This window comes from Equus przewalskii, chromosome X (assembly GCF_037783145.1).
Source record: "Equus przewalskii isolate Varuska chromosome X, EquPr2, whole genome shotgun sequence".
In the NCBI taxonomy this organism is placed as follows: domain Eukaryota; kingdom Metazoa; phylum Chordata; class Mammalia; order Perissodactyla; family Equidae; genus Equus; species Equus przewalskii.
The window spans coordinates 3,393,254-3,418,851 of NC_091863.1; the positions used below are offsets into that span (position 1 = coordinate 3,393,254).

At 37.5% G+C, this 25,598-nt stretch overlaps 1 protein-coding gene across 12 annotated transcripts in view; it reads right to left on the reverse strand.

Moving 5' to 3' along the window:
* Nucleotides 1-3,243: 3,243 nt before the first annotated feature.
* Nucleotides 3,244-25,598, reverse strand: part of NLGN4X (neuroligin 4 X-linked) — a 296,314-nt gene continuing 273,959 nt past the window's right edge. For all 12 annotated transcript variants that reach the window (XM_070605425.1, XM_070605421.1, XM_070605430.1 and 9 more), the window contains 3 exons: nucleotides 19,520-19,705; nucleotides 14,496-15,285; nucleotides 3,244-6,853 (listed from right to left, as the gene is read on the reverse strand). In XM_070605425.1, the coding sequence (XP_070461526.1) occupies nucleotides 6,004-6,853; nucleotides 14,496-15,285; nucleotides 19,520-19,705 (1,826 nt within the window). In that variant the 3' untranslated portion in view covers nucleotides 3,244-6,003. The remainder of the gene's footprint in view (nucleotides 6,854-14,495; nucleotides 15,286-19,519; nucleotides 19,706-25,598) is intronic.

Below are 25,598 nucleotides of genomic sequence, written 5' to 3' on the forward strand. Positions count from 1 at the left end.
CCCTGGCCATTTTTCTCAATTCCCAGCAGCCTGCGGTCAGTCCTCTTGGGAGCTAATGACTGCAGGAGCTAGTCTGAAGACTTCCCTTTAGGAGATTCCACCTGTTCCTTCGGACCAGGTTTTTCTCCTTTTTGGCCAATTGTGCACTAGAAGGCAGTGTCTCCCATTTTCCCTAAAGCTCTGGCCTCCAAAAAACACAATTATTTGTAGGTTTTCTAAGAATTTGTGCTGATAGTCACTTTTCAGAAACATAGGATTGTAAAAGACCTCTCTTTGTATATCCATTTCCATAAATATAATAATGAGAATCTGCAGAGAAAGTATCACTTTTACTTCCCTTGCAGAAGGTAGATTTTTTTCTTCCCAATCAGGCAGACCAAAATACGTGAAATAATGAGTACATTTCAAGGAAGCTCTGAGAAAGTAAAAACAGGTCTGGCATGTGTCAGCTAGTAACTAGCCTGATAATCAATGGCTAAGTCATGGAGGGGGTGGCCCGCACTACATCTAAAAATAATTCAAGACAACCTCACATGAAGGTCATCCACAACCATCAAGGGATAAGACAAAAACAGGGACAGTCTGTAACCACTAAAAGTGACCCAACATTGTCTTTTATTCCAAGATTTCTTTAGTGATAACTCTAGCCATCCTCTGTTCCTCTTACTTCCAGCTGAAAGTTATTGACATCCAATTATCCAGAAAACAACCAATCCAGAACAAATTCTTGCTCCATTTAGCCCTCCTAAAACCACACAGCATAAGCCCAAGCCCTTGTCTACCCATCTGAACTCCTCAGCCAGGTGGCTCACTGGTCTTGCGTGTGCCTTGCCTTTGCTGCAGCAAGTTACCAAACTTGACTCAAATGTGCTCAGGGTCATCTTTGATCATTGCATTTTATCACTTCTAGAATGTGCAGCTATAACTATGCAATGTTTGGTTTTTTTTTCACTTTTTGCTCACTCCTTATCCCTATTCCCACTACCTTTGAAAGGATGATAGTAATTCATTTCTCAAAGAGATTGCTCTAGCTGCCTACTTAACTCTTTCTCTGCACCCAGGACCCCCTGATTCAGACCATCCCCAAGCTGCTTCTAGAGTGAATGATCTCGAATCATGCTCCCCAAAACACTTGAGGATAGTTGGGAACCAGCAAGATCTGCATTGCTTTGAGGGCTTGTTAGAAATGTAACTGTCATCCACCCAACCCCTGTTGAATCAGAATCTGCACTGTAGCCCAATGTCCAGCACATTCTTGGAAGAGTAATCGTTGAAAAGTCCTGCTAACTATCACAAATATGCTCACACCACTTTTGTGCAATCTTTCATCGCCTCCTGCTTGAATTCAGGAGAATGTGCAAACTGTGTATCTTGTGATTTGAGGCATTTTATCAGCTGGACGATGTAAACGTCATTCCCTACACCTTTCCAAACAACACCTTCTATTTTTGAGCCCATGACAAAAAAGCCATGGTTCCCCAAATTTCCTGTCTTCACACTTCAAAGGCACAATTTATGTCTTCCAAGAGCACCCACCACCCTTGTTGCATGAGCATGGACTCCCACATATTTGGAGACACATGGCTTGGGGTAGCATCCTACAGAGCGCTCTCCATTCTTACCAGATGAAGTTAAGGGTCTGTGTCTAGACTTCCACTGGGTACCATCTCCAACACCCACTGCCACTCTCATTGCTGTACTTCCCTGTCTTCCACTTTGAGTTCTAGAATGGTAAAAGCTGTTTATTTCATTCTTAAGGCCAGCCCCAGCACAGGGCTGGGATGAAGGAGATGCTGGGTAAAGGTTTACTGAATGAATGAATGAGTGAGCGAAAGAGTGAGTGAATGAATGAATGAATTTATACATTTTTACCATTCCTCAAGTTATTCAGAATGGCCAAGAATGCATAAAATGGTGCAAAAAATAATGACTGCCTCTCTGCCTAAAATTTACTAAAGATTCAATTTTAAATCCATGACAATTTTCATTAAACATATATGTATACTATATATGCATATAAAACATTGCTTATATATTTATAAAATATTTATAGATATGATACATACTATGTATGAGATAATATACATATATTTACGTGTTGCATATATAATGATATATATACATAGAAGTAAAATATACATATTTACTATATGTAATATATAAAATATGTATATAAATAAATGTAGAAAATATATATTACATATTGTATAATATATATGGTATATATTATACGTGATTTTATATATAAATGTTTGTTTCATGTAAATATTTTATATTATTTCTATATTTATTTCTAATTATAAATATAATTATATTTTCTACATAAAATATATTCATATATTTGTATTATAATAAATTAAAATAATATGATATATTATTATTATTTAAATAGATTATATTTATTATTATTTACATATAATATATATCCTTTGTGCCTCACATACAGGAAATGACCTGAGTCCCACATCTAAAACAATTCAGAGTTCAAATATAGTAACAGTCACAGTATTTACTGTTTTTCTTTATCTGATAATTAGCTAGTATTACCATGACGTGCGTGAACTTGACTTAGCAATTTTTGCCATATCCCTTATTGGTGAAAAGTTTGGGCTCTGAAGACACACTATCTTGCTTTGAATCTAAGTTCTGCTTCCTCAAAGCTTAGTTTCCCGTTCTCAACTTCTTCAGTTGTCAAATAGGACTAACACAGGTGCCTGCTCCTTAGGGCCACTGTGAATTGCAAGTTAGAAAAGGAATGGTGACATGCACAGTAAGGGCTTGACAAATTAGCTCTCATTGACGGGATAGTAATTTTCTGCCTCTTGAATTTTATTTGGTAGAATTTTTTGCTGTAACTTGAAGATATACTCAGATAAGGCTCTCTGAAAGCTTTAACGCATTTTATGTCAAACACAACTCAAAACCCAGCAACATAAGAATCGACTGTGGTAGAAGTAATGAATCCAAGTGTTCCACTGCAGAAAACATCTTATCATGAGTTTCACCATCCAGGGCTTCCTTTTCCAGTGTCAGGCCAGTAGAAGTTCCCCAACAGTGGCATGAAAACTGTGCCAGGACAGACTGTAAGAAACCGATCTGTTACAAACTGAGTTTTCCATTTATAGTCTATGTCAGATGTACCACTTAGCTTTTAAAATTAAAAAGGCATTCAAAGAAGGAAGGAAGCAAATGAAATAGGCCACCTACAAAAAAGAACGGACGCATAATTATCTGCACAAAGCATTAGAAAATACTGTGATATTTTATTATTAAAAATGCTGCTGAAAAGTTTATACATATGTGTCCAGCCATATATATCTTCTATCATTACTTAAGGCAAAATCAAAAACAAAATCGCAAAATAATAACCCAAGAAACCATTAAACCCTGCGTGCCTTTGAAGGTCAAGAATAAAAGCCTAGGAAAGTGTTTTTTTTAACTTATTTTTTTCTCATTTTTTTCTATTTTTTCTCTTTTTTATAGATAGCAAGTATATTTTATTCTCATAGAACTCTATGAAGATTCTATAACTTCTTTCCATGTAGAAATAAGATATTATTTAAGGTGTATTAAATTGCTTTTGAACATAATCCTCTGTAAAAGCTAAAGTTATTCACTTAACAAGAACTCTTTTTTTTTTCCTTATCCAAATATCACAAGCCTGATACATTACTGTGCATATTGCTAGCAGAAGACAATTGGAAATACTAAACAAATACTGGAATTCACATTACAAACATACTGGACCAACATTGATGCCAAGCATCACTTCCTTTGTGGTTTCATGGAGAGCTTATTTGCCATAGCCCAGCTGGGGTAATACATAGCTTGCAGAAATGGCCTGACGATAGCTTTAGAAAATGATGAATGGGGGACAAAAATCTTATCCATGACACCTCTAGCTGCAAGAAAGGAGTGTTGCTTCACTGTGTGCAAAGTTGGGATTATATTTCACATATGTATATACAGAGAATCACTCTCAAATTCAAATCAAGATAAAGAACAGAATTTATTGTGTGACTTTTATATGCATTTCTAAGACCTGTCTTGTTCTAGAGGGCATTTTCAAACACTCTGATATCTATCGCTACAGTTTTAGTTTAGGGGTTCTGTATTCAAAGGTGTGTGATGGGGCAAGGAAGTTGGACTACCTTTGTGGAGAATGCCCAACTTAGCAATGACTTTCAAGACTGGGTTTCTAGAATAACCACAATCAAGCCCAGAGACATTATCTTCAAATATCTTTGGCTACTATTTCCTGGTGTTGCAATAATTTTTAAAAGGCAAATATAATCAGTTGTTATTTTTTCCTTCCATTTTATGACGTTCAAAACATTCCTTAAGGTAAATTGAAAGGACAGTGAGAAGATGACAAGTTGTCGGAGGGACAAATATGTGGTCACCAAGTTGTCAATTTAAAATAAGTGAATAATTTCCATATGTAATCCTGACAGTGAAGCTAACCTAACTTCCAGGAAAATCCATGCAAAGCACTTTAATGTTCTGTCTTTTTTGTTTTCTTTCTATAATATTCATTGATCGGTGACTGATACACAAACCCACAAAAAGCAGTATTTTTAGACAAGCATATGTTTTATCCCATAAATGATATAAAGAATTAAAAAAACCCTGCTTACTGATAAATAAGGGATTTACTGCTTCAAAAAAAAGGGAAAGACACATGGCCTCCTTCAATCTGATTAGCTAAGCTGAGCAGGTACTTCACCAGCCAAACTCTTCCGCAGCTGCTGGGGAACACAGAGCCGTATTTACTCGGCAGGGCATGGCCCCACCAAAGGCAAGCTTTCTTTCCTTTTTGGCAGGGTCCTGGGGTGGGAAGCAACTCTTCCTAAACATAGTCAGAGAACCAGGACTACAGAATGAGATTTGTATTTTGTTTTTCCTGCTGTCTCTCTGCATGTGCGTGTCTCTAATTCAGAAAGCTTTAAAGAGACTCCACGTTGGGGATCCATCTTTGTGTTGCAACTTCATGAAGGCTTAACACACAAAAATGAAAGTTTCCTAAAACAACAGTCTCCTAAAAATGCTGTCGCATGCACTTGTGCAACCAGAAAAGGGGAAAGAGCCCAGTCACACAGAGGGTCTGGGTCTGCTGTGTGACACCACATCTTCCTACAAATGAAATGTGTTAGAAAACCCCGTGTCTTCATTTACCACAAGTAATTAAGAAGAAAACCCTCCTTTGTCCTGGAGGAAACAGAGGTGATATGACTAATGTATATATATATATTTATATACATACAGACCACAATGGAAAGCACAATCTTGCTAAAAGCTCTTTCAAACTGAAAACACCAATAAAAGCTTTTTTGTTCATTTTTTGTTTGTTTTCTGTGTGTGTTTTTGTTTAAACTCACAGCTATATACATTTTTTTTTACAAAGTTTCTTAAATATAGTTCAGGCTGGCAAAACATCTCTTTGCACAGAACTATACGTATGTTACTGCATAGTCAGTTCTTTTATTTTAATAATAAAATTCTACTTTTCCTTCTCTCTAGATTACAGCTCCATATGCTGGGTAAAAGCCCATAAACTCTTTCTTCACTCAAGTAGAGCCATCCATCATATGGCACATAAAGAACTTTTTTTTTCCAATCATAATTTAAAAAAAAAATTTTGTCCCTGGCTGAGTTCCAGAAGTGTCAGCTTCTATTGTTATGTTGGAAACAGGAAACATCCAGGTCCTTGAAAAGGTGATGTCCTAGTCACACTAAACATTTGCTGGAGTGGTGGAGATCTTAAAGCAGTATTATAACAGCAATGTATACTTTTCACATTTCATAGGGTCAGAAGTTGATGTTGTCATACTGGGAAATGCCAATGGGATGGGTCTGCAGGGACACAATGATGACTCTTTAACTTTTTTGTCCTAAGTCAGTGGGATGGAGAACATTCCTTGTGTAAAGATGTTGCTTCTCTCTTCTTTCTCTCTTCAATGTTGCTGAGAGGAGGAGCAGAGGGAAGGAAGGGAAACGGCAAAGCTATACTCTAGTGGTTGAATGTCCGTGGGGTAAATTTGTACTGTTTTGTCCTCCACTGAAGGTATTGAAGGTGTGCAAAGGCTGCATCCCCGTCAGTGTGTTTGGAATCATGGTGATGGTGTTTGGTGTCATAAGTGGGATGTCATCTGGGGACCTGCGCAGCGTGAGAGTGTAGTCTGGTGGACAGGTGAGCCTCAGTGTGTCATGAGCTTGGAGGGATTCACACTCATGATCGTGCTCCAGCTGTTTCATCTGCAGTGACATGATCTCTTCATTCTGGATGTGAGCAATGTCATTCGTTGTATTTCTCTGAGGACTGGGGCGCCTGTGCGTCTCATGGCGTCTCTTGTCCTTCTTGTAGTACAGCGCAGCAAATGCCAAAATGTTCAGGAAGAGTAAGGAAGCCCCTACGGCGATGGTGACACTTAATTCAGTGGAATAATCCCGTTTGGTTTCAATGAGGACGGTTGTGTCCTCAGGCCCTGTTTTATGAGGGTCCTTGGAGTGTTTGGGATTGTTAGCAGGAGTGATTGCTGGGCGTTTGGTTGTTGGCCATATCTTGGCAGGAGATCGCCGGGTTCCATAGGGAAAGGAGGTCATGTCAGGAGGAGGGACCTTTGTGGTTGTTGAAACATACTGGAATATCTCATTCAAGTTGTGCAAGTGAGGGACAAGTTCCAACCAGAAAGCCACTTTTGTAGCTCGATAGTGATCCCTCACTCTGGGTTTCAGGCCAATATGCAGATATAGCTGGTCTTTGGGGTTATACTTGGACCAGGCCACTTCCTCAAAGCGATTGGGTTTTGTGTGAATGAACTTGGTATCCTGAGGAACTGGCTGATTAGGGTCACTGGGGACAGAAGGAAGAAAAAAGAGAAAGAAGGTCACATTCTTCCACATGTGACAAGTAAATCTCTTAATCAAATAAACCAGGAAATTATGATCAGTTAATCACACATGTTTATTGATGAGCACCAAGTACCCAAGTAGCAATAGATACATCCTGCTTTCATCCAAACGAGGCTACCATTTTGTCTTTTCCCTAAAATCCCCTCTAAACTTTATTTTAAAAATAATTTCTGATGGCAGTATTATGGCGTTTTCATAACATTTCTACTATTTTTAATTGTATCAAATTATCTTCAACAATGAAGAAGGAAAACAAAATGTGACTAAGAAAATTTTCAGTCTCTCAAGTTGAACTACTTTTGAGCCATAAATTCCAACCAGCGGTGACTAGCCCCACAAGGACATTTGGCAGTGTCTGGAGATGTTTTTGATTGTCATAAACGGAGAGGAGTGTTATGCATTCATATGCATTCCACCCATTTGTAGAGGCCAGGGGCACCACTGAACATTCTCCAATGCACAGGACAGCCCCTCACATGCGAAGAAGTATTGGGTCTCAAATGTCTATAGTATCGGAATTGAGATATCCTGATTAGAAGCTATTGTTCAAAAACTGGGGCATTCTCTTTCTTGCTTAAGAATTGCTTCCGAGGTCACTGAATAGACATTGCAGTTTTAACAACTAAAATATGTTAAAAATCCAATCAGAATAGGCTTTTGTAATTTAAAAATGCTAATAAATAGAACTATGCATTATTTGTTTGCTCTCTATTTGAAAGAGAAATACCTAAATACTTGAAAATCTTTTGAAGACTGAGTCATGTAAGGGTCAAACAACACTCCACTAATTCTAAGAATTTTGATAACATAGTACTTTTAGATGTGGTGACGTTAACATGTTTAGGAGAAGTAACACAGTGCAAGAAATTGAGGGTTTTTGTAGATGTTAAGTGCACTTGGCAATTACGAAGAACAAAGAATTGTCTTGTTATTTACAAAAGTGGGCACAGGCAGAAGGAGAATCATCAAAATTAAAAGACAATCCACAAAACATTGTGCTTTAAACATCTTTGCAACTAACTCTTTCAAGATAGCAAACAACTCCCCAAAGATATCGAATTCTCATTTCTTCCAATTTTTTAGGGTTGGTAAAGTGTAAAACAGATTTCATCTTAATGTTTATTTGTTTAAAACAATTTGGGATTACGCATGGAAAAAGTCCCCTAGTGGATAGCATTGAACATTCAGAACGAGTTGAATTTGCAGCACCTGAATCCGGTGCCCTGGGTGCTGTACCTTCTACCTTCCAGGTAACAACTTCTTGGCTGCACTTTTCCAAGGCTGCCTGCAGCCACTGCCTATTTGCTCACATGCCAGAAAGCTGGGGGACCAGAAGGTCCTACTTGAAGATTTCAAGTCTACAGATATTACCAGGCACTGTGCAGGCTGCAAACAATATACTTGACCAACAGGTGCAACATCTGCTGAAGGAAGGACTTTAGCCCTCCATCAGAGGCTGCCAAAATCTCTTGCATGTATTAACCTCTGCTGCTTTCCCTCTTTACAGCTGTGAAATCTTGAGCAAATTCTTTGGCTTCTCATAGCCTAATCTTCCTCATCTATGGAATAGATAAGAACATTGGCATTGGAAGTGATGAAGGTTAAATAGTAACTACAAAATTCCTGGCATAGAGTAAGAGCTTCATAAATATTATCCCTTTCTGCTAATATATAAATTAGAATACCCAAAAACTTCTTAGAAAGAGAAGACTATAAAGTGTACTAAAGTACACTATAAAGTATATAGCCAAGGTATATACAGTGTGCAATACACTGTATATAGTATATGCTGTATAAAAGTATACTGGATACCACTGTATGTACAGTATACTATATACAGTATATCATATATGCTGTATAAAAGTATGCTGTGTACCACAGCATGTATGGTATACAATATACCATATATGCCATATACTGTATAAAAATATACTGCATACAAGAGTGCATATGGTATACTATATGCTGGATACATATACAGAGATATATAGATATATGATATAAAATATGATTATATATGTGGTATACAAGAAAAATAAAATTTACCTCTTAACTGAGTATGCACTAACTGCTGTGCTTTTATTTTACTAAAAGGATGAAAAAACAAGATATAAAATTACAGGTCCTAATGCCATGAAGTTTCTTATTTCTGTGTTCTACTATAAACATTAATGTATTTAAAGTAATCTGCTTTTTATTTATTTTCTAAATTGTTGTATGTTTTTAAAATATGTTGGATTCAGTACAGCACCTCATGTTTCTTTGAGTCTTCTGAAATAAATTTTTTAAAAATTCCTATTTAATTGGAATCTGCCATGGAAACACGTGTCATCAATTTTTACTGCTCTAAAAGCAACGAAAGGTAGTAAGGATTCCAACTAGTTTTCCATTGATCTGATTTCACTGCAATGGGCCTATTAGATGTATTGACCTTTTATTAAGGAGCAGGCATTTGGGAAAGAGAGTGTTCTGTTCATGCAGATATTAGGCTATTTTTGATGGAATTCAGCATATATTTGAAAGGTAAAGAACCACATTTATTTTGTTCTCAAAGAATAGAGCAGAGGATTTTGAAAATCCAAGTAAGTAAGCTTTAGCCTGATACAGTCTATCTATTAAAGCTCTTGGAGATCCACAGTCAGAAGCCGTAAACCAAGATAAACTCACGGAGCTTATGAAATCCCATCATTTTCCCTTGTCAAACACTCCAAAAACTGTATGATCTCAAAGTGGGATATCAGCATCTTGTTTCTAGACTTTACTTCAGCATATAGTATGTTTTAATTCCCATGAGTAAAACTGATGATTATAACGAATAAGGATAGAAAGAAACAGACATGTCTTCTCTCCCTACTAAAAGCTTCCATGCGTATCTTCAGCCAGATTTCCCAATGCCTAACACATACGTTTTCACCTGTCATATTTCATTTGAGACACTATCTTGGCAGCGGATAGTTAAATGTGTTTCTAAGATTTTGTGGTTCATTTTATTTGCTAGAGATAGGTAATACAATCGATTTCTTTAAATGTATCAGTAAACCCTCTGACATGCTCCTTTCAGTGGTATAAGGTTCTCCTTACATGTGAAACAATGTCGTGGTTGACTCTTTGTTACTGACCTCTAACAAGAAAATGACTTTATGCACCAAGAATATGTGTTTGGTGACTCCTGTACAACAAGTGGAGATGTTCATTCATTCAGCTCAAAAGACTTTTTGGCAATAAAGGTCACTTTTAAAACCAGATTTATGCTGCAACTCTCTCTAAGCCATCCTCCCTAAGTGTCTCTTTCCTGCTTTTTGCAAAGATTTTTCAAAGGTTGAATATAAATTAATCATAGGATACCAGCAAATTCAAAAGTAGAGATGGCATCTCAAGCATATGTACACCAAAGTCCTGTGAACAAAGTCAAAAAATCAAAATATACGTTGGATTCAGTGACCATTACAGAACTATCCTTCCATCTCTGAATTCTAGTAGCATTTAAGGCCTTCACTATACAACGCATCCTTTGATTGCTTAAAGTGCTACTCGTGACCATACCTTCTATAGAGGCCAAGTTTCTCTCTTGTTCCCTTTTTATGCACTTCTTTCCACAAAGAACTCAAATTGCATTGGTGTTTGATTAATGAGCACCTTAATTCTGTGGACCAATTAGGTCTCATTACCCAAGAGATTTTATAAGACAGATTTTAATTCTTTGTATTCCTTTGCAAGCATTGAATTAGTTTTAATTTTTCCTTGACATTACTTCTCATTTATCAAACTCTCAAAGTCAGCCTCATTTCTATACCAGTACTTAATGTTTTGGCCTACATTGTTCTTTTCCAGCATCATTTTGTTTAGTCTTCTAAACTGGATTGTTGAAACAGCCTCCAAGCTACAAAGGAACTCTCCTCTGTCCTTCCTCCCTTCCTTCCTTCTCCTTCTCTCCCTCTCTCTCTCCTCTCTCTTCCTTCCTTTCTTCTTTTTTCTTCCTTTTCTTCATTCTTTCCATGCTTTCCACGTGCACATTCCCAACATTATTTTTCTGTGCTCCACAAAACACACAAAAAAGTTGGCGTAACAGATATATGTACATTTAAACCTAGAGACAAGGTCAGAACCGTTAGCTTTTGGATGTATGAAAAGAAGTATCAGTGTACACTTTGTCTTGCCAAATTTATGAACAATTAGGAACATCACGGTACTGTTTGTGAGGTGTAAAAGATTTGAAGTACCACCAAATGATAAGGCAAGTCCTGATGCAACGCAATCCTGTCTCCATAGCAATGTGTTGTGATAGCTGATAGCAAGATATTCTTATAATCAAACTCCTATTTCTCTAGTGCTTACAGGGAGCATTTGAAGTTACTGACGTGTTCCCTCATATTCTATGGGTCATGCCCTTAGTATGTGTTCTGGAGAACAGAGTTAAACATCTCACCTCACATAGAGAGATATGATCTATCCTATGCTGTTCCCTTACTGGAACCATTTTGGCTCATTCTCCTCATGTGGACTACATTGAAGCTGCCCCTTGGGGACAAGGATATCCTCCTCTGCACAGGGCTGATCATGCCACTACCCTATTTAAAATAAATAACTAGCAACTACCTTTCATCCTCTCTCATCCATTGACAAAGATCTAAATCACTAGACTCTGCCCATCAGCTCAATTCCCTGTTTTCTTACTAAACCAATTGTCATTGAAATGTTTCCCCCTATTTCCTTACATTTGCAATGCAGGTTAGAGAAAGTTCTGAGCATCTTTCTTTAAGGATGACTTGGGTCATTCCAACTACCTTCTCTGAATTAATGAAATTAAGAAAACTCACTGCACTGATATCCTTAAGTATGATTTCAGCTCTGCTCCACATGGACTGCAGGAACAAAAAGAGTTCCTGTTTGAATAAAGTCCAGATTCTTCAGACCGACACCCAAGGCCCTCCATTATCTATATCCTGTTGCCTCAGTGAGATCTCTATCTGAAGTTTTGGACGCTGGTGAGATCAGAACTATTCCTTCAAATTGAAGTCCTTTCTCCTTCCCCATCTGTTCTAGCTACTTTAACACCTTTATGAAAGCCAAATCACCCTAAACACATACCGCTAATGGCCACATGAATATGTTTAGCCAGTGACTAATCGCGGGCTATTTGACATCTCCATGTCTGTGTTCTCCATGTAAGGAGCACGAGCCGCAGGCACTAGGCAACGTGATTTTAGGAAATAGAGTTAGGGCATTAAAAAGCACTCAATAACTGAATATTGTGGTATTTTCAATCCTGGCTCAGCCTTTGATAGGTCCCGGTGAAAGTATCCACTTGGTGCTAGCAGTTCTTTACCATCTGATGACACTAATTAATTGCCTTCATCTTTTGCTTTCTTTTAACAATGAGAGAGCATCAGCCTCAGAGCCTTTGGCAGGCAAGAAGAGTTAAAAAGAATTTAATGGCTTTATTTGGATTTCACAATTTTTTTAATTGTTGAGTTAAATTGATGAATGATACCAACTTCCCATTTAAGAAAATCATATAAAGTTTATTTCCAACATATGTAAGGGGGAAAAAAGTATGTGTTAAAAAAGTTTTAACAAAAGTAAGTCATGACGGTGTGTTTAGATATTATGTAAAGAATGATATGTTTGGATGCCAATGTAGTGAGGAAAGAATGGGCGTCGCCATAGTTTGGGAAATGCCCATATGAGTCTTTTTGCTTCGAGAGAATGCCAAACTTTGCAAGAGTAGGCATCACTTATCTGAGTTCTATGACACAACTGGGCATGGTCTTGCCTCTAAAAGACGTTATGAGTTGAACTTTTCCCTCTCAAAGTAAGATATGCTGAAGTCCCACCCCTAGTACCTCAGAATATGACCTTATTGGAAATAGGGTCATTGCAAGATAAGATGAGGTCATACCGTAGTAGGATGCACTTCTAAACCAATATGACTGGCACCCTTCTAAGAAGACAACCATCTAAAGACAGACACACAGAGAGACTGCCATGTGATGACAGAGGCGGAGACTGGAGTGATGTAGCTACAAGTCAAGCAATGCCAAAGATTGCCAGTAAACCTCCAAAAGCTAAGAATTGTGAAAATATTCCCCTAAAGGTTCTAGCGTGAGCTCAGCCCTGCCGACAGCTTCATTTTGGACTTCTAGCATCAAGAAACGGAACAATAAATTCATGTTGTTTTAAGCCACAGTGTTTTTGATACTTTGTTACAGTAGTTTTAGGAGTGTTATAAACAAAAGTTACTTAAAATTACTTGTAAACTTGATTTTAATTATTTCCTTGTTGAAGAAAGAACCTACTGGTGACAGGCAAGCATCTCTCCCAAGTGGTTGTACCTTCTCCCTTCTCCATTGCCCTAAGAGCCTTTCTTTGACCAAATTTGCAAAATATGATGCTTCAAAGTAGGCATCAATACGATACATTTTCCACTCAATAAACATGCCATACTTTTGCTAAGACAAAAAAATATTCTGAAATCATTTCTCACCAAAGAATATTTGGAATCATTGTAAAGAAAGATATTGCTAAACCCCTGAGCATGGGAACCTTCAGCATCTCCCAATCCTCTTACTAGAGCTTCATAAGTTCCAGGCAATGCAGGGCTGCTGCAGTGGGGGAGCCTAACTCCGCCATCCAGCATTCCGCAGGGAGATTTACCACCCCTCAGAGCTATGGGCATCTTCATTTTTAATTCAGTACAAGAGGCTCAAGGTTAATGACAGAAGCACATGCAGGTAGAACAGAATGATACCTCATTAATTTCCACAATTATGCTATTAGACAAGAGAAAATGCAAAAATGCCATGATATTTGTAGCTATTTAAGATGTTGGGGAGCCTTTTCTGTCATTGTTTGCAGAGAATCTGCTCAGCAGAATATTGGTGGACCCTGTTGTATGTGTAGCTCTTGTATATTTTCTACTACATTTAATCAATGAGCTTTCCTTAGATGTATATAGATAGATATCTTGTATATATACATATACGAAATTTACATTTATTTATGAAATATGTATAAATGATTTATAAATGAATAAATATATTTGTAAATATATGTAGATATATGAAATAAATCTCATAATTATAGAGAAATACTATCTTGTACATGCATATAAATATATGTATACATATTATATATATACACACACACAGAGATTATTTCTCTATAGTTATTATGAGATTTATTTCATTCCTGTGGCTACACAATAAACACAATTAGTTATGTGGCCCGTGTATTTTGATAACCCTATTATTTACCAAATGAGCTAAAGTCCTATTTAGATTTGAAACTCTGGGATCAGCTTTCAACAGAATTGCCAAATATGTCTAAATCCTGCCCCAGCAAGTAGGAAACAGAATTTTCAATATGCAACTAGCACTCTGGTAAAAATCTGGTTTGACAAAAAAAATTTAGGAGTGAAAAAAACACAAGGGCCCCATAGATTTTGGGGGAAAGTGACTGTTCTTGTGTGTGCATGTGTGTGTGCGCCTGTATACTGTGGTGTATTCAGTCATGGAAACACACTTATATAGAGGAAGCAGACAAGCTAGAAGGAGGGAGATAACCTGATGTGGAAAACAACATACCCGGTTTTGGCGAAATTTGTCCAGTACGTCATGACCACTGCACTGAGCATAACATCATTCTTAGAGAAGTTACAGCTGAAAAGTTCAGTAGGGCCAATCATGGGGATCCCAAAGACATAGGGTACTTCGTCGCCATGGGCTGAGTCTGCCCAGCTGGGCTTCATTTCGCTTTGGCAGTGGTGGTAGAAGGCATAGAAATATGTTGGAGACCCATACTGAGCGTGCAGGTCAGCTGTGGCCACAGCGGGGGCCACCCACTGGTGATCAGTAAAGAGAGCTACCAGAGTTTTCCGTCGAGTTTCAGGGTTTTCCTTATCTGCCCAGTCTGTGTACATGAATTTGATGGTCTCCCGCAAGGTGTCTTTCCCCTCTGGATAGCCATAAAGGTTGTCCACAAAGTTGGACACAGAGAAGTCAAAGTCATTGGGCGTCACGCCATCTTCATTGTCTACAATGCCGTCAACAAACTTCAAGCCTTCCCCCTGGTTGACACCAAGCATGATGTCATAATTAAGGAATTCCCCCTGCTCCATCAGGATCTGAGGGTCGTCTGGGATGACATCCCCATCAATGACAGGGCCAAAGGAAATGTGGTATGTAGCTGGGGTGATGGTCTGCTGAATGAGCTCTTTATAGTTCTTATTCCGAAGGCATTCCACCATGTCTGTGGTATCCAGCATGTTGCAGCCGACTTTATCTGCCAATATCCGAGTGTACTTGGCAGGCTGGTAGTTCACTGCCCAGCTGGACAGGGCAGTCCCGCTCTGGATGATCGCCTTCTGGAATAGACCTGCAGGTGCAAAATTGTGGACATGCAAATGAAAACCCAAAAGATAGAAAAGCAGCTTTTACTTAGCAAAGAAGGCTCAGATTGTCTCTCAGGCATGTGAATTTCTGGATACAGTGGCATTCAGCTCTTTCAGGATCTCCTTCACTCATTTCCATCTCGTTTTCCCTACCCTCCCCCTCCTGCAGGACACTGGTTTTATGGGATGTTCTTACACACACACACACAAATGCTGTTTAAGAAAATGAAACTACATTTACACTTTCACTTCAGTAAAAGCATGCAATCTCTTTATCCTTCCACAATTTAGAGTAGTCTTTGCTTGCTCATCCCCAGATGCTATAAATAAAGCCTCTCAGAGCAGTCACATCCCCCATCCCCTAAAAATATGCTTTGTGGCAATAAGAGGTCAAAGGACATTTGTCTCACTGGCAAAACCATGTACCACTTCATTACGGGAAAAAACATATCCGCTGAAATAAATTTCAGGGTATAAATTCAGAGATGTATTTCTGTGTCCACCCTCGATATACTAGAGGTATTAACATTTTACAGTTAAAGTAAATTAAATTAGCTATTCCTAAAGAAATCCTCACTTGGATGCGCAACTGAAATGTATTTTTCAAAAAATCATTTATTTCAAAATTGATCCATCCAAAGCCTAGACTTTTGTATAATTTATTCTGCCACATATTAAAAACATATGCTTGGTGAGAAACTTGAAAAATCTTGAGCAATTTTGCAGGGGAAAATTTGAGGAGTAAAATTCTGTGTAGTTTAAAATTCTCCATCGGGTCAGTCTACCACATGAATGTCTCGAAGTAAAGAAACAAAACAAAACAAAACTCTATTTTTAACTACTATAGGACAAGAGACAATGGACTATAAAATCATGGCCTTCAGTTTTGTGTCTCTTCCTGCCCTTTCCTTGAATTCCAGCATGATCTAGCTCTGACGTCTCCTGAGTTGCTGGAAGAATAAAGCATTCAAGCTGGGAGTCCAGAAGTTCACGCCCTGTCGATTTTTAAGGTCATGCAAGCAGTCAAGTATGAGGAAAACATGATTGCAATCAGGAAGACGTGGTTCTAAAGATTGGAGGATTGCCCAAAGATGACACACAAGACTGAGACTTTAAATTGATCTGGCTTTGCCCAACACATCATCAAAGTCATTTGGGGGCCAGTTTCCCAGTGTTTATAGTTCTGTTCGAAATGTGCAAGTATTGACTTGTGTGTTTGGCTCTAAAGATTAATGTTTTAGAACACCTTAAAGAAACACTGTCAATATTTGATCTATTGAAGACACTTATAAATTAAAACAACCAGAATTAGGAAAATGTTGCTAGAGGTTACTTTTTTTTCCCCCTCTCACAACTATTGGCCATGATTGAGTTAGCAGTGTATATATATTTGTATGTTAGGGAAGTGATATAACCCAGGATGAAACTCTAAAACTTCGATAAAGAAAAAAAACTACCTATAATTCTTGCTAGAAAATGCAAGTTACCCTAGCATTTTAGTATAATTCTTTCTTGGCTATTCTCCCTCACCAGATTGGTCTGTTTTGTATAACTGTGTCCAACATATGCATAGCTTTTACATTGCATTTTCCAGGCTATTGTATACCTTAAGCACAATTCTTAAAACAATTATTGTTCCTTTGAATAAATGCACATGTTCTTTATAACTTTCCTCTGTTTTTAATCTTTTAGCTTTTCATTTTACTCTTTGCTATGAGAAGACGGTGGTGAATATCTTCATGAAAACAACTTTTCCTATGTGTGTATTGATTTGGTTATACTATATTGCTAGAAATGGAATTCCTAAGGCCAACTGCCTAGGTATTTTTGTAATTCTTGATTCTATTACCGGGTTGTTTTTGAAAAGTTGCTTTGCAGAAATGACCCATGCAAGGCATTGTCACAGAGTGTAATCATTTCCAATCTGCTGATTTAAGTAATTAATAGCCTTCTTCCAATTAATTTTGGCTCATATGTGTTTGGTTATTACTGAAGTTGGTCGAGACTGCTTTCTAAATCTAGAAGTGTGTATTGATTAAGAAATGAAAAAGTCTTTTCTAAAATGCTATAGTAATCAATATTATCAATGATTCAACTGATTATTCACTTTTTCCTTTTTTTTCTAAATAAAGGGTAATATAATTATAAGCCTTTAATTCCACCTCTCCTTAGCCATTATGAAATAATCTACAGCCTTGTCACCGTGATTTGGCTGATGGTTGCTTGTCTGTTTCCTGCATGGAGCATCCTATTGAAACATGAGTTGCGAATCTCATTACTAGGGTGAAAATGTACTTGTCAAATCGGTGCCTATGACTACCTAAAATTTCTACTCCAGCTGAACATTTTTACTTCCTCGGGCCTGCTAAATACCTTCAGAGGAAATGTGAAGCTCAACAATACAAGTTGAAAGTGAAAAGGCAGTTGGTAAGTAAAATATCAAATATGAGTGGCAATCAGGGATTTCCTAATAGTTTCTCTTCACAGATATTCATAAATTCATAAGTCAGTTTATTCCACCTAGAAGACCAAGACTACATCTATTCTTCCCCAATCTTTAATAGGTAAAGAATAATGGGAATAGGTTTGAATCCAGGTCTAGGAAGCCTGGTTTCTTCCCTGGCTCTATCACTTGCTGTGTGACCTCAGGCAGGTCATGCAACCTCTCTAAGCCTCAATTCCTTTATGACAGTTTTGGGGTAGGTGGGTTTCAAGGTTCCCCTCAGTGCTGCAGTTCTTTGATTTTATTTTATTAGAATTCTACACAATTTTATTTTTTAAATCTTTTATTTTACCTTTTGTTCCCTTTTCTAAGACTCTTTAAAGAAAAAATAATTCCTTAGAGTTTCAAGTGCTTTTGATGTAAATGGTTCAAATGGGTATGGTGTAATTCTTAAACCAACCAATGACACAGAAGGAAATATAACACAACCTTGACGATTTGGATTCTTATTATGAACATTCATTTGCACTTGCCAAGGTATTCCAGGGCTGGTTTTCCTGTTTCTTTCTTTGTGGGGAGAGCCGAGATGTTATTACGGTGTTTCCAGAACCGACTGCATCCAATCCCTATTGACTTCTCTTTTAAATCTCCCATCTGATATTTCTTGGAACTTCCATCACCAATGGACAAGAGGCGATCACCGTGAGTTACCCCTGGGTAAAAACCTCAGGCTCTACTGCAATATGTTGAATATTACTTCCAAGTGTACGCCCAGTTTGAGTTTTCATTATATTCATGTATTTTTGCTTTTCCCCCTCCTTCTGCTTTGCTATAAGCAGTTCTCCCAGGATATTAGCAAGGCCGTGGTGGGGGGAAGAGGGAGTATGGAACCTCTACAGGGATAGGAATAAGGAAGGGGACCTGGTGGTCACAACCAAGCTCTGCATACTGGCCCCACCAAGCAAGCCTCTCAGCTCCTTGTACATCTGGCTTCCAGTTGGGTCTCTTGCTGTAAATTATATTTCTCAGTAAAAGAGAGAGAGAAATGGAAACACTATTGTCTACTTCTACATGAATACAACATGTTCTTAACATTTCCAAAAGATTTGAACAATGAACATGAATCAGAGAAGTGACTTTTAAAATCACATGGCCACACACCTTGTTCATTATGAAATCTACAAATCTGCATCCATTATCCAAATACTGTGGATACTCCTTCAGATTACATTTACTAAGTTGAAATTAGAAATTAATAAATTTTAAAGTTAACTAAATAAAGTCAGAAAGGCGAGCAAGTGTTGGCCTTTCTAAAGAAGTTATTTTGCTCCAATTGTTGTAACCAACATCTAATTGTCATAAGTGTTAAAATAGTTAATAATATTGTACTGTATATGTGAAAGTGGCTAAGAGAGTAGATCTTAAAAGTTCTTATCACGAGACCAAAAGCTTCGTAACTATGTGTGGTGACGGATGTTAACTTACTGTGGTGATCATTTCTCAACATATACAAGTATTGAATCATTATGTTGTACATAATGAAATGAATATGTTACGGGTCAATTATACTTCAATTTAAAAAAAAATGGAAAGAAAGCTGAGTTACGAGAATGTGAATATATGTCATTTGCAAGATTTTCTGTGGCGGTTTCAAGAGAATTCTGGCAACCTCACCATGCGCTTTGGGTATGAACCATGCACCTTGGATGTGAACTGTGTGTGTTCATTCCTCAGTCCTGGTGGTCCCTGGCCCACCATGAGGCTGACTTTATTACCTTCTGAATAGTGGGACAAGGTCAAGAGACTGACACAAGAGGCTCCCGCGCCTGAGCCGAAGATGGTCACCCTCTTGGGATCCCCACCAAAGGCGCCAACGTTCTCCTCGATCCACCGTAGCGCTTGGATTTGATCCAGAAGCCCATAGTTTCCCTTAGCTGCCTGGTCACCGGTACTCAAAAACCCTACAAGAGAACACAGGATATTTTAGATTGTCAACCAGAAAAAGTACATAAACATCGTCACTGTTTGAAAAGATACCTCATGGTTGACGTTCATTCTTTTCTTCCTATAAATGAGAAGCAACATTGAAGAACAATTTCATGGCAGAAAGGATGTAAATAGGACGTAAATAATAGTTAAAATACTTATTGTTTTTGTTGACACTATGATAAAATGTCTCATCTGTGAGTATGTATGGGGCTAACATACAAGGCAAAGTCAATCTAAAATATTTAAACCACATGACAAGACCAGGGACTCTAAATTTTACTAGATTCAAGTTATCATTCCTTTGCATATGTTCATTTTCCTTGGAAAAATACAGAAGACTCCTAAAAGAAGTTTTTCAGGGAAAAAAAAGTATATGTGTGGGGCCAGCCCCATGGCCGAGTGGTTAAGTTCGCACACCCCACTTCGGCGGCCCAGGGTTTCGCCAGTTCCACTCCTGGGAGCTGGCATGGCACCGCTCATCAAGCCGTGCTGAGGTGGTGTCCCACATGCTACAATTAGAAGGACCCACAACTAAAAAATACACAACCATGTACCAGGGAGCTTTGGGAAAAAAAGGAAAAATAAAATCTTGAAAAAAAAAAAAAGTGTATGTGTGTGTATGGGGGTGAGGATTTGTGTGTTGGCATCTGTGTATAAGAATGTGTACATGTATACAAACGCAGGTTTTTCCCATTGAATTTATTATCAATATTTTAATTTAACTAATTTTAATGCTTAAGTTTCAAATTACAGATATAATAAGATCTCACTCTTAGTTTAGTATGCTGTATTTAGTATATTTTCCTATATAGAAAATAACTGCAGTTACATACAAAAACATAATTCTTTGATCTTACCCAAAAGCCAATGCATATTCAAATCTCCCCAATGTCCTCAAAATAGCATAAGCTGGTACACTGAATTTTAAAAAGGAGGATTCTGTAAATTGAGGGACTAGATTTCACTCAAGGCATCACATTTTAATTCTGCCTTAAAAGCTACGTTGGGCATGTATTGTAGCAAAGTGATCGTTTTAGATATCTTTCGCATTCCCTGTTCCTCTCACTTTTAGAAAGATCTCGACCTGGAAACACTGCTTTCCTCTGACAATTGAAGTCATTTTGCTGGAGAGACATACACTCTCCTAGTCACATTCAGAACTATAAATATTTTCTAAAGCATTCTCCAAGCTTAAATTATTGCACAAACTTTAATCCGACTTTATGTCCAAATCTGCTTGGATAAAGCCTTCTGAAAAATAAAGAGTCATAAAAAGTTTTTACCATTTCACATTCTTATTTGCCCCTACCCAAAATACCCAATTATGATCATTTCTCTTTCTGTACCATTTCTTTAGTCTCAGGGGTATGCCATTCACTCATTTAAATTAAGGCTTATTAAGGTCCTATGGCCACCTACCGAAGCGTGTATATGAAGATAGACTGATTCAGGCCCTGAAATAGCATGAATCAGATCCAATTCCTTCATACACATCCCTAAAGAAAGCTGATAGCATGCCAAGAAGCTCTTGAGTGCCAGCTTCTAAAATCTAAAACATAATCAGTAAAAGATGAAGGCATATGCCAACTGAGGGGGTGAGCCTTCCTTCCCTGAGCTTTCCTGGGGACCCGTGGAAAATGCTCTATGTGAGCCAAGAGGGGATCAGAAATGAATGGCCTGACAAGAACGAAAGCAGCAGGAAGGGGTTTTTTGCTCTGAAATTACAATAATCGAGACTCACAATCTCCTGAACCTACAAATACATGCAAGATGACAACTGCCAGGTTATACATTTACGGCACATCCCACAGATCCAGCCCTCTCTAAAATTCATATGGATTGAGGTGAGTAGCTATGATTAGTGGAAATATTCGGATGTTACCAACCCCTCCCTTATTTAATTAGTGATTACTAATTAGCGTTTCATGCCAGCGAATGTTCTGTAGCTCCAGTATTCATCACTAAACCTTTTACACAGTTTCTCATAAAATAAGTCATGCTTTGCTTGGGAGAAAAGCCCCTTTCATGCGGTTTTATGTCTGAAAGGGGCTGATAATGGCAGTTTGGGTGTCGTATAATAACTGCAAGAGAAGCCTCTCTTCCCCCATTAAGGAAAGAGGTGATTAATTCCTAAAGCCTTCAGTAATTTTCTGGCAAAACTGTTCTGTCTTTAACACATTCCTCCTCCATCCGCCTCTCTCCCTCTCTCAAGTCTCTCAGAATGACTGGTGTGAGGATTTGCAACATACGGTAAATCACTGGCCTTTATTAACGCAGAACCCCTCCCTCCCTAGCAAAACGTGACTGTTGTAACCTCTCAAATGGCAGGCTAATTAATCTTATGTACCCTGGCAAATCTTAGTTCTTCTAAGAGCATCCTATTGAAAGGTTTGATCTTTGTGATTCTGAATTCCTTCCAAAAGTCCCGAGGGAAACAGCTCTCCATGCATCTCTGAAGTTTAGAAAATGAACGTGGTTCTTTTGAAGCTGGTGTTTCCATAGTTTCTGCCATGGAATCTTCATTTATTGCAACATCTAGGAATTTTCTTTTTTAATCTAAGTGATTAAGAGAGCAGAGTTTCCACTGCAGGTACAGAATGAATGCAAGCAACTTTATTTTCTCTACACGAGCACATTTCTTTCCTATTCTGATTGTCAAAATACGGTGTTTGAAATAATCCAAACATATGATGTGTGTGTGGGTTTATGAGCATGGAATCCTATGAACAACAAAATGATAGCTGCTAATCAATTTGGAAGCAGCCACACACCCTACCAAAGATGAGTGCTAATAGAAACCTCTTTAGAAGTCTGTTCCCAGGGAAGGATGTAAATTTCCATACATGTTCTAGATGAATTAATCGAACCGGCCCCTTGACTAGATAAAACCAGAGATGTCAAATAAATGGCTCGTTTCATTGACAAGCATGCTCAGCTCCAAACCCTGTAAGCATTTCAGCTGATAAAACATTTGGTTTTTGAGATTTACTGTCTCTAAAATGAAGCTTGTAAATCGGCAACCTCTCTCTCCCAACAACTGAATGATGAAGAGAGATACAAAAGAAACCATTTGAATTCAGACATATTCGTGACTAGATTGATGTGCAGTTTCATTAAATGCACTGGAAGGGACAAATATATATACACACACACAAGAGCTAAGCTCAGTCGTTGTGTGGTTACTTTAAAATGCAGTTCATAGAAAAGATGCCTAGAAAACAGAAGTCACAGACTGGCCAGCTGTCACAGTGGTTTAAGTTCGCACGCTCCACTTTGGTGGCCTGGAGTTCACAATTTTGGATCCTAGGCGTGGACCTACACACTGTTCATCAAGCCATGCTGTGGCAGGGTCGCACATACAAAATGGAGGAAGACTGGCACAGATGTTAGCTCAAGGCCAAACTTCCTCACCAAAAAAACCCCCCAAAACCCACAGAAGTCACATTCCCCCCCTGCATGTTGAATGAAATGGGTATCAAGTAAAAGTGGGCACTGTATTTGGTCTTAAGATTGCTACTAGAATAGAAAGGATCAGGTGTTTTTGATAGGTAATCATAATCTAAAGGTTTCTTGTTCTTTTGAATTGCAGGTCATGTGGCTTTCTATGCACTGCAAATCAGTGCCAAGAAACCCACTGGGGTCAGGTGTGTTTGCCATTTTGTTCATTTCTAATGACTTTAAAGTCACAATCCCTTTTCTTTTAGGAGACAATTCATTACATAAGCACAGTAGGTATTTTCTGGGTGACCATTAACCAGGAGATAATTACAAAGTGAATATAGAAGGATGCTTTTATATTTTTAGTGTGTGTATTCACCTGTAATTGGTAGAATTAATTAATTCTTTGAGAAATGCAGTGGAGACTCTAAATTAATTATTATTAACTATACCTACACATATATGTATATGTAGGTTATATATGTATAAATATACATATTTGTATAATGCATATGTATAAATATACAGACACATATTTGTATACATATACCTATATGTATAATTAGGTCACTCTGTGAGAGTATACATTTATATATAAATACATGATACATATATATATATATATATATGTGTACAGAGTAGCATGAAAATTTGCAATATAGGGCAAATCACTAGCCTTTATTAAATCAGAACATCTCCCTCTTGTGTGTGCACTTACATATTTAATTGAATGGAGTAAAAGCAAAAAAGAAATGCTTAAATAAAAGTTCTTTAATAAGAACAGATAGAATTTACTTTAGAACATGTAAATGAGCCCGAAAAGAAATCTGTGTGATGAGAATTAGAGAAGAGGTATAAAAACAAACACCAGTTCAATAAATGCAAATCTACATTCTTTGGGGTTTATAGGAAATCCTTCACTGAGTGCATTCATTACAAGGAAAACTTAAATTTTCTTATTGGAATCATTTCAACAGATCATTCAACAAAAGTGCATATACTTATAAAGGATGGGTTGGAAGAAGAGAAAAGCTATATGTTCAAATTCTGTAGGTCTGAGAGGCAAAGCTGATTGAAATTTAATGTCTTACTTTTAGTTTTTATTTTTCTTTAAAATGACAGGACTAATAACTGACCCTCCTTCTAGTATGTCTAACTGTCACATCAATATTGCACAGGGTCAAATTCCATTTCCACTATCAGTAGGATAAATCTAAGACAAGTATGAAGGACACATGATTTCTACAGCACAAATTTCCAAAATTGGCGCCCATTAAATTATTAATGGGATTCCTTGCATTATTTCCATAAAGTGTATTATATCGCCACACAATTATTTCGAGTGAGGCTATGCAGGAATTTTAAAATACTTTAGTTGAAATTATATTGATTCACAAAAATAAAATCGATTATATTTTAGAAACAAAATATAAAATAATAAAGTTTATTACACAATATAGATCAAAATATGAAGATAATTGCTAAATAAGTTTTACAGTGATGAAAATTTGGGAATGGCCAGTCTGGAACCAAATGTCCTTTGAACCAACTTTAGATTTTTTTTCAAGGCAAAACCTCATACTTGAACATTTCTCCACATTTCTTGATGGTTTCCCTTCAGTTGGCTGTCAAATCCTTTTGGTTTTATTTCTCAAATAGGTCATACACCTTGTCACTCCTCTGTGTCCACATCCCTGTGCCTGAGATAAGAGCTTAAATTCACTCCCTCATCCTTGCTGCTTCCAATCCATTTCCACACCAACAATCTAATCATGGCACTCCCCAATGTATAAAAATTGACAAAATCCGTGAAAATGAAAACTTGAAGCCCTTTAACACAGAAGTTCTATTTCTATGACTGCTTTCTATGAAAACATCTTATTTGAATGTACAAAAATAACTACTCAGGGATCTACAATTTTTATTGACTGTAATTTTGAAAACAAGGGATAACACCTGTCTCAATGTCCACGGATAGCAGATTTGTTGCACGAATTCTGTTGGCTGAATCCATATAATGGGAGACTTTTATTTTGTATAAAATGATAAGGAGTAATTATATGTGGGGACATGGAAACACATTTAAGATCGTTCAAGAGAAAGCAGCGAGTTGCTGAATATCATGTCATATGATCCCACCTTTATTAGCATAATAAAATGAGTGTCTAAGATATAAACTCTGGAAAGAAATCAAAGAGTTAATAGTATTTCTTTCTAGGAGTGTGGTTATAGAGCATTTTCATACTTAATTTTAAATATCTGTTTGCATTCTGTTCACAATTTATAGCTCCTTCTTTAGGAATCACACATAGACACACACAACACAGCAAGTGTGTTTTAAAGTCAAATTCCCATTAGTGGGAATTCCAGGGCCATTCCTTGTGGTCCCAGCTCCACATCTCTGGCCATGCCCTACATATGTCTGTT